This window comes from Gossypium raimondii, chromosome 13 (assembly GCF_025698545.1).
Source record: "Gossypium raimondii isolate GPD5lz chromosome 13, ASM2569854v1, whole genome shotgun sequence".
Classification (NCBI taxonomy): Eukaryota; Viridiplantae; Streptophyta; class Magnoliopsida; order Malvales; family Malvaceae; genus Gossypium; species Gossypium raimondii.
In genome coordinates, this window is record NC_068577.1 from 55,484,002 (window position 1) to 55,494,437 (window position 10,436).

At 30.2% G+C, this 10,436-nt stretch overlaps 1 protein-coding gene and 1 non-coding gene across 2 annotated transcripts; both read left to right on the plus strand.

Moving 5' to 3' along the window:
* Nucleotides 1–5,081: 5,081 nt before the first annotated feature.
* Nucleotides 5,082–8,090, plus strand: LOC105781321 (disease resistance protein RGA2-like). The gene has a single exon (XM_052627222.1). It carries the CDS (start codon nucleotides 5,162–5,164, stop codon nucleotides 7,472–7,474), a length of 2,313 nt encoding a protein of 770 aa, XP_052483182.1. The 5' UTR covers nucleotides 5,082–5,161; the 3' UTR covers nucleotides 7,475–8,090.
* Nucleotides 8,091–10,364: 2,274 nt separating this feature from the next.
* On the plus strand, nucleotides 10,365–10,436 carry TRNAG-UCC (transfer RNA glycine (anticodon UCC)). Its single transcript has one exon. It is a non-coding gene; the product is annotated as a tRNA-Gly (tRNA).

Sequence of the window (10,436 nt, forward strand, 5' to 3'; positions counted from 1 at the left end):
TTAATATCCTTTTTAAAATTTTCAAAATAAGGCAATGTTTTGCGTTTGGAAATTCGAGGAACGTACCCTAAGGTGCTGGGTTTCGATTTCTCGTTTAACCAAGTTGCCAAATATCCTCTTGAATTTTAATTTATGCCATTCGAGTTTTTTTTTTGGATCGTATTTTAAATTTCTTTAAAGTTTTCAGTTTTTTGACACTAAGGCATTAATTAATCAACTAGGTACCAATTTTGGGCGTATCGAGGGTGCTAATCCTTCCTCGTGCGTAACCGACTCCCGAACCCATTTTTTTGAATTTCGTGGACCAAAATCGTTGTTTTAATAAAATTAAATCGTTTATTAAAAACAACCACTTTTTGAGGTGATCCGATCATACCTCATCAAAAAGGATCGGTGGCGACTCTCATTTTCGTTTTCATTTTCTAAAATCCCAGTCGACCCCGTTTTTCATCCAAAAAATAGTGTCAACATTTATATTAGACATATACCAAAATTAACTCTTGAGTGAAAAACTACATTAGTCTTAACTTGAATAAGATGTTGAAATGCACATCATTTTTCAGTTAATGAAATCATTATATTTTCGACTAATGTAATTTCTCGTTAACTTGAAAAATTACAATAATTCATGCATTAAAATTTATGTATAATATAAATGAAATAAAATATTTTATTTTTATAAATTTTATATTTAATTATTCTAATACTAGATATTGATTATTTAAGATATGTATTGATTGTCTATCATATTTGATCTATCGAAAAACACATGGCCATGTGTAGTTCAGTAGTTGGTTGGATTCTGTCAAAGGAAATAGTAATTAGATTTGAAGCAGTTGAGGTCGTTAGTTAAAGTTGGACCCTTCTAGCTCGCAAGGCTAAAGAGCTAAATTGTGGACGTGTTTCATGATTGTTCGTTCAGTAAGGATTGATTGTTAAATATTCTCGCAATTAATTTAAAAACAATTTGAGTTTGAACATAATGAAAAAGATCAATAGGTTGAAAGTCGAAAAACAAATTAGACTGCTATTGTAAAAAAATATAAATACAATTTCAATTAAAGTTTATTAATATAATGACTTGATTATAATAAAAAATATTAAATTTTCATTGTGACTCAAACCATTATTTTTAATCCGATAAAGGTAGTGATAGTTTTGATGAAATTATGACGCGAGGGGGAGTGTTGGGGTTACTCTTTATTAGACTTTTAACAAAAAGATGAAAGTTTTGATACAAGGTACGGAGCCAACAAACTGAAAATATGATTGTTGAAAGATTCACATGAATGCAAGGATGAATCTAGCTAAATTGGGAGGGTTTGGAAAAAATATAGGTTCAAAAAATAAGTTTAGACAAAAAAATTGTTTAAAAATTAGGTTGGATCTCGAGTAAAATTTTTTTAGCCCAAGCTCGGTTTGATTTGAATTAGCAAAAAGACAAAAGAAATCTACTATTTTCTTGTTATCGCATTGATTTGTTACCATTTTTTGGATAGAAGAAATCTTGTTTTATTGCTAATTTTATTACTATTTTAGAGGTATTTTTTATTTAAGTATAAATATTTTTAATTTATTTTCCAATTTTTAGGAAACATTTAATTTACTATTTTAGTATCTTTAATGTATTAATTGTTTAGATTTTTTAATATGAAAAATTTTAATTTTGCCACATTGGATTAAGCCTGAATTTTAACATTTTTATTTAAGTTAATTTAGATAAAATATTAAATCTAATTTTCAAATCGAGCTTAAAATTTTGACAAAACTTAACGCAATAAATAAATCCAGCAAATCACATCCTATGAGAGAGAAATTGTATTATATAGGATAAATGGTAATCTAAGTTAGAGAAGCTTTTTGTGGAAATTCATGAAGCCAATAACAGGGTGAAGTACACAAAGAATGAAGGTGGTTGGAAAGGAATCTAACATCTTAACAAAAGTTAATAAAATACACCAATGTAAATGTTAATTAATTAAATACACATCAACAACAATTTTTTTATTCTTCTTCAAAAATAAAATATTAATACTAGTACTAAAAATTAAAGTAACATTTGATAATTATTAGTCTTAAGATATTATTAAGAGTATTCAAGGATCTTGAAGCATTAGTATTTATGAACAGTTAAATAGATTAATTTTGTAAAACAAAATGAAGAGTATTAATAAGGCAAAATCTTATTTTTCCTAAGAATTTTATAACCCAAATTTGTTTATTTCTTTAATAATTTTACTATTTATATTTCAAATTCATGAATAGTTGATGTTACATCTTTACAAAGTTACACTTCCCCCTATAAAATATTCATAGGTTTGATAATTTCTTTCCTACAAGATTTCAAGGACCCGAACAATATGTTAGCGTTAGCAGGTTAAGTCACAGGCACGTCGAACAGGAAGGCTTGTTTTTGTTTTTTTCTTTTTTCGAATTTCGGGCTACAACAAGAAGTTCTTTGTTTGATTTCTTACCACAAAAAAAGAAGAAAAAGAGAAAAAAGGAAGGGTCTTTCTTGAATGCTGTACTGCCTCTCTTCTTTCTTTGCTCTTGAAATTCAATTATGGCGGAAACGTTTCTTTTCGATATTGCAGAAAGGGTTCTCGCCAAAATTGTCCATCTCTCTGTAGACGAAGTTCGCTTTGAAACATTGCATGTATGAAATGTGAAGATGAAGATGGAAGAATGAAGGCAAGGTTGAGGCAGGCCACCCAAGACTTTTACTTTATTTGCATTTAGATTTCACAGTTTAGAATTGTAATTCTAGTAACTCTAGCTTTTGCTTTGGAGATTTCAAATGGCTTAATTGTAATGTTTGTTTGACATCTCAAATGGCTTCATGCTATGCCTTGTAACTCTTAACTTTATGCATATTTATGTTTTCTCATCCTTCCTTTCTCTTTATGATTACCAATTTGGCTTAATGCATCATTTAATCTCTAAAATATACTATTTTTTTTCACTTTGGTCCTTACAACTTTTTCTAGCCCAAATTAGGGCATAATTAGAAACATGTGTATACAAATGAATGAGATTACATTTATACATAACCTATTCAATTAAATCAATTATTAATTGATAATTAGATAATTCAATCAATTATGTTTGTAGTTAGACACATGTATATACAAGTTTATTTGTCTACATTTTTACATAGTATAATTTAATTAAATCAACAATTAATTGATAAGTTCTATAATTTAATCAATTCAAGTATCGACTTAATTCATAATTAGAGGAATTTACAAGATTATAACCATCAATGGAGAAATATACAACTGATAAATGCTCCTAAAATTACTTATACACCATGACATATACATTCATATATCCGATTGATTCAATAATGGTTTTACGATTCATCATATATTTTTAAATGACTTGTACATCATTAATTCTACATAAATTACTTGATTTACTATTTATTTTAATTTAATATAATATTCTGAAAAGTTTATAAAATAATAAATGATAAATAATATTAAACTTGATATGAAAAGTGATAATACATCCAATTTACATGTTTATCACGCTTAATTTTGATAAATTCTTGAATGAGATGCTACTAATTTTAGACCTATTATTTGATTTTTGATTAGGTGTAAAGCAAACTCGAAAAATTAAAAAAGTCGAAAATGCAAGCTGTTGTAAAAGTTGTGAGCTTTTATTTTGGATTTATTTGTAAAATAAATACTTTTAATTTTATTTTAAATAACTCTTCAATATTAGATTGATGAGTATAAGTAGAATTAAGGTTTTAGGCTAGGTACAAGGAAGGGAGAATGGAATGGAGAATTGAACTTACTTCCTTGTTCTCAATTCTGTTTTAACTCTTTTCTTTACTTGTGTAGTATTGCACCATTTACCTTTTTATTTTAAGCTAATAAATAACCCTATAGATAGCGGTGAGATCTAAACTTGCATTTCAAAACTTTCGTTCCAGTGTTTATTATTTTTTCAGTTTAGGAGATAAACTTCATTTTCTCACAAAATTATATTGGCATCAAGTTAAAAAGAGTTTGTTGATTCAGTATTGATAGGCATACAGTTAGAAATACTGAGTTGATCGTTTATCGTATTCAATCTACTGAAGAACACATTGGCATGTCTAATTAAGTAGTTAGTTAGATTCTGTTAGGAGGAAATAGCAATCAGTTTTGAAACGGTTGAGGCCATTGGTTTAAGTTGAGCCATTCTAGTTCACAAGGTTATCAGAGTTAAATCGTGGACTCGTGTTTCGTAGTTATTCATTCAATAAAGGTTAGTTGTTAGACGTTCTTGCAATAAATTTATACATAGAAAGGTTAATAGTCCAAGGCATCCTCGATTATTATAATTGACTTATCGATCAAAGGAGAAGACTTGCTATTAAGATACTTATCGTAAATTTAATCATTTATGAACTCTAAATAAAATACTTCTTATACCCATTAAAGCCAAACCATGTATTTATCTAACTTATATTTATTTTGGTAAAAGGAGACTTATATTTATTTACTTTATTCCTAAAACTTCAAAGAAGCCCCATCTTTATCTTTTAAGTTTCAAAAGGAGGTTTAAATTTTATTTTTACTAAAAAACATTTTCTCAATCCAAAACAAATATTTAAATTATATTACCATATATAATTTATGAATTTAATTTAAATAATATTTTAATCCATATACCTTTTAATGGATAAATTATCAAAATTGTTATTTTGTTTACCTCAAGTTACATTTTAGTTATTATTGTTTGAAATGTTACATTTTAGCCACTTACATTAATATTTTTTAACGAAATCATCACTTTACCGTTAAAATTTGTTATTTCTCAAACGATAGTCCAATATAACAGTTAAAATGAGTTTTAAATGTTAACAATAGAGTGACCGTTTTCTTTATAAAATGATAACAAAAGTAACTAAAAATAATATTTTAAACATAAGTGATTAAAATGTAACCTAAATTAAATAAAAATGTTTATTTTGATAGATTACCTCTTTGTTTTTTTAATTTATCAACACAGCGTAGTTAAGTTACAGCCAAGTCAACTGTGAAGCCTAGTCAACAATCAAAAGCAGATATTTGGCTGAAAAAAATAAAATCATTATTGAGTGCCTCAATCATTCATTTGCCTTCCTTCCCCTCAATCATTCAAGCTTTGCTCTAGAAATTCAATTATGGCGGAAACGTTTCTGTTCAATATTGCAGAAAGGGTTGTCGAGCAAATTGTCGGTCTCACTGTAGACGAAGTTCGCTTGGCGTTTAATGTCAAAACCGATCTGAAAAAGCTGGAGGACACCATGTTCAGCATTAAAGCTGTGCTCTTGGATGCCGAGCGGCAACAGCACCAAAATGAAAAGCTGCGCCTCTGTATGTGGAAGCTCAGAAACATCTTTTACGATGCTGAGGACGTTATTGACAATTTCAAGTGTGAAGCTCTCCGGAAACAGGACGCCATCAGTCATCCCGTCATCAACAACTTAAAGGTGCGAGTTTTAGGTTCCTGTTGTTTGCCTCTTTCATTCTCTTCAAAAATGAGTCATAAAATCAAAGACATCAATCGGAGACTAGGCGAACTGGCCACTGAGTGGAACAGCTTTGCTCTAAGTCAGTGTAACGACAGTAGACATGTTTTTCGCAGAGAGACCATCTCTTTTGTGGATTCTTCTGATGTTATTGGTAGAGATGAGGATAAAGAGAACATAATTAGTATGTTGATGAAACCAAGTGAGGATCAAAATGTCCCTGTCATTCCCATTGTTGGACTTGGGGGTTTAGGAAAAACCACGCTCGATCAATTAGCATTCAATGATGATCGAGTTACTAGCCTTTTTCCTTTGAAGATATGGATCTGTGTTTCTGAGGAATTTGATCTTTCTAGATTGCTCAAGCTGATTATTCAGTCTGTAAATAAAGAAGAAAGATGTGATGATTCAACACTTGACGCCTTGCAAGCTCGTTTGAGAAGCCTTTTGAATGATAAGAAGTTCTTGCTCGTCCTGGATGATGTGTGGAATGAAAATAAAGCAAAATGGGTTGAGTTAAGAAATTTGTTGAGATCAACGGATGGATTTTCTCCAAGCAAAATTATCGTAACTACTCGGACTTTGAAGGTTGCCTCGATAATGAGTTCAATTCCCCCTTATGAATTGAAAGGTCTCCGTCTTGAAGACTGTTTGACCTTATTTACAAAATGGGCTTTTAATGATGGTGATGAGAGACATTATCCAAATCTCATTAGAATCGGGGAGGAGATTGTGAAAAAATGCAAAGGGGTTCCTTTGGCAGTAAGAACATTGGGAAGCCTACTGTTTCAGAAAACAGATGAATCTGATTGGATCTATATAGGAGAGAGTGAAATATGGAGACTTGAGCAACATGAAAACGATATTTTACCAGTGTTGAAGTTGAGTTACAATCATTTGCCATCTCATTTGCAACGATGTCTTGCTTTTTTGTCCTTGTACAAAAAGGATGAGATCTATTCTAGTGATAGAGTTATCTGTCTTTGGATGGCGAATGGACTCCTTGAGCATCCAAAGCAAAATCAAGAGTGGGAGGATGTTGGCAAACGATATTTGAATGAATTACAGTCAAGGTGCCTCATCGAAATGGGGCACGATTTTGGGTTGGTTTTTACCTTCAAAATGCATGATCTGGTACATGATCTTGCATTAGATGTGTCTCAAAAAGAATGTAAAACAGTGAATTCGGAAACAGAAACGGATGATGAAAATGTTCGACATTTATTATTATGTGATGAGAAGTTGGTTGGAGTTCCACGTGTTTTGGAGGAAATGAAAAATGTTCGAACAGTAATCATCCAAGATGCTTTAAAGGGATCAAGGACTACTCATGAATCACTTATAAATCTGTGTGTCTCCAATTTCAAGTATCTACGAGCATTAGAAATAAGGCAGTCACTATTGACGGCTTTACCGAATTCCATTGGTACCTTGAAGCACTTACGAGAACTTGACTTGGTCGGATGTTGGATTATAGATGAACTCCCGAGATCTTTCGATAAGCTTCGCAGCTTGCAATCGTTAAATTTGGGAGATACTGGTTTGAAGCAGTTGCCTGACAGCGTGCAAAGGTTGATTGAGCTTAGACATCTAGTAATAACCATTACAGCTACTCATTTGAAAGAAATACGAGCAGGATGTTGGACTTCTCTTCAATACTTGGAATTGAGGTACTGTATGGAATTAGAATGTTTACCTGAAGGAATGCAGTATCTGAAGTCACTTCGGACACTTGTCCTGGGTGGTTGTGTTAAACTTGTCTCATTGCCACGGAGCCTGAAATTCCTAACCAAGTTAGAACACCTTGAAATAGTGATGTGCCATCGAATCAATTTGAAAATGGAACCCGAAGAGGAAGAAGACAAAGACCTTCAGTTGAGCCTTAAAACTCTCTCACTCATCGGATTACTTGCCTTAGGAGATTTGCCACGATTGCTTCTTCAAGGATCTTCCACTTTGCAGTAATTACGAATTATGGAGTGTCGAAATTTGTCCGTTCTACCAGCATGGCTACTGAATCTCACTTCTCTTCATAAACTTGAGATTGTGGGTTGCAGAAACTTTTCAGCTCTACCAGAGGGAATAGACTGCCTCACCAACCTTAGAGAATTGAGAATTCACGGATGTTCGGAGTTGAGCAAAAGATACAGAGAAAATGGGGGTGAAGATTGGCACAAAATTGCTCACATCCAAAAGGTTATTATTTGTTAATGAAGAATGAGGTGTGTGATAAAATTTTAATTTCTCTGTCAGATTCGATTCCATATTATCTTTCCGTTTAGAGTAGAGTAGAGACGTGGCTTTTGTCCAGAATAGTCCGTTCTAACAGCATGGTTTTGGTTGGAAATTTTGTATGTTTAAAGTTTGTTAAGTACTCATTGTGTTTGGAAACATTGCATGAATGAAATATGAAGATAGAGATGGAAGAATGAAGCAGAGGTTGAGGCAGGGCAGGGAAGACATTTACTTTATTTGCATTTGGATTTCAGTTGTAATTCTAAGAAGTGAGCTGTTGCTTTGGATATGTATCAACTTTTAGCTTTATGCATATTTATCTTTTCTCTTTATGGTTTAGCATCAACTAATTGTGTTTGTATTTTTTAGTTTAATTTTATTAATTGTTTATTTTGTGATGGAGAAATGATGCGGTTGTTATAAAATTAATATTATAACATATTTAATTTTTAAAAATTACATACTTTATTGATTCGATCATGATTATAAAAAAAGTAATTCTAAAGAATTAAAATATATTTATAAAATTTAAAAATACAAATTACAAAATAAAAAATAAAAAATGTTATTCTTACATATTAATAATTTCTTTTAAAATTTTAAAACATAGTTTGTAACTTGAAATTTTAACCCCTGAATATTGACATCAACATTGTTTTTTTTTTTTTGAAATTCAAAAAAAACATTGTTTCTTTTTTTTTTTTACTCAATGCTTTGCTTGGTAGACCAAAAATAAATAAAAATTGAAGTGGTAGAAAAATTGAAAATATAAATTTTCTGGTAGGAAAGAAAATTTGATAGAAAATGTAATTATCTTTCTAACCATTGCTTAGTAGAGTTGAGAAATAACAAGAAAGAAAACAAAATATTTAAAAAATGTATAATTTTGAAACTAACATACACATATCTCTCTCATTTTCTCTCCATTCATCATTCCAATTTGAAAGAATTAATTTTCCATAAAAAGTACCAAGGATCTAAGCATTATGAAAGTATCCACATTCGCATTGGTTTTTTGTGAATATTAAACACAATTTAGTTGGTTTATATGGAACAAATTGCCGTTATTTTTAAGCTTGTCTTAATCTATAATATATATAAAAGTAAGAATTTAATTTTTTTGAATCGACGATAATATCCTTTAATGTTCATTTAAGTACTAAATAAGCATTAAATAAATAATTATTTTTTAAAAATAATAGAATTTTTCTTCATTTGAACTATATGGTTAAAAATATTAGATAAAATCATATCAATAATTTTTTATCATAGAGTTCTTATTGGTTTGAGTTACAGTTGAGTATATTAATTATTAATAATATATATTATATTAAATCAGTTACCATTTAATTAGTGTTACAATTATATTATCAATTTAACTTAAATTTATCATTATAATTAGCATTCAAGGGAGAATATTAAAATTAGTAAATTTGAAGTCTCAAAAATAATAAAGTTTCTTTTCTCCTTTTTCCATTAGTTGGTTTGAAGAATGATAATGGCATTAAACCGAATAAGTCTCTGAAACTAATCCGAGATCGAATAATCAATAGCTATACCAATATAGAAACCAAGAAAATGCATATTCCTCAGTTGTCAATGATTGATAAATGATTAGTACACGAAGCAACAAAGAATGTCATGATACTGTCAGTAATGTTTACCTGGCATTTTCTTATCTTGATTGTCTTCATGTTCATCGTTATCACTCGCATCACCGGTTTGCTTGGATGCTGTTGAATCACGAGGTAGTGGTCCGGTAATTGACAGCTGATAAAGAACCCCTACGGACAGCGTAAAGAGGAGGCACGTGTAATGCCACGTGTTATGTCGGATGAGGGTATAACAACACTAATTGAATAAAATTTATATAATTGACAAAAAAATATTTATTATAATTAATTACTTTTATTTGCTGAATTTTAAAACTGATAGAAGTTAAGTTAGTCAAAATTATTGAGAAAGAGTGGAGAGATGCTTTTAACAATATACATAAGAAGCCTTTCTATATATTGAGATTTAAATTTACCTGTGGATTGTGCCAATAGGCGTTTGTAGTCCAACGGTTAGGATACTTTGATAGTGCGTTTGTAGTCCAACGGTTAGGATACTTTGATAGTGGATAAATTATTGTTCAGGTTCATTTAAATTTAGATAATTATTTATTTAAATTTATTTTATATGAGTGTAAAATTATAAAAAAAATAAATATTAAAAATATTAAAAAAAGATTCAAATATGTAAAAGATTCAAAACAATAAAAATAAAATATTAATAATTTATAAAAAATTAATAAAAAAACACATATAGAATGAACTTGAGCCGTCCTCGGGTGTCTTCTTGTAGTGCCACGTGTTGCGCTGGGTGAGGATATAACAACACTAATCAATCAAAATTATATATAATTGCGAAAAGTCTATTTATTGTGATTAATTGATTTTATTTGTTGCTTTTCAAAATTGATAGGGATTAAATTGCTCAAAATCTTTTAGAAGGACTAATTTTCTCAATATCAAAATTGAGAGGGACTGGAGAAATGTTATTACCAATATAATTGGGGGACATAGAAAGCCTATTAAGATATTTAAAACTCAAGTTTACTTGACAGCTGCAGCACCAGGCGTTTGTAGTCCAACGGTTAGGATAATTGCCTTCCAAGCAATAGACCCGGGTTCGACTCCCGGCAAACGCA

Coding starts and splice junctions, on each gene's coding strand:
- LOC105781321 (XM_052627222.1), top strand. CDS start 5,162: ATGGCGGAAACGTTTCTGTTCAATATTGCAGAAAGGGTTGTCGAGCAA.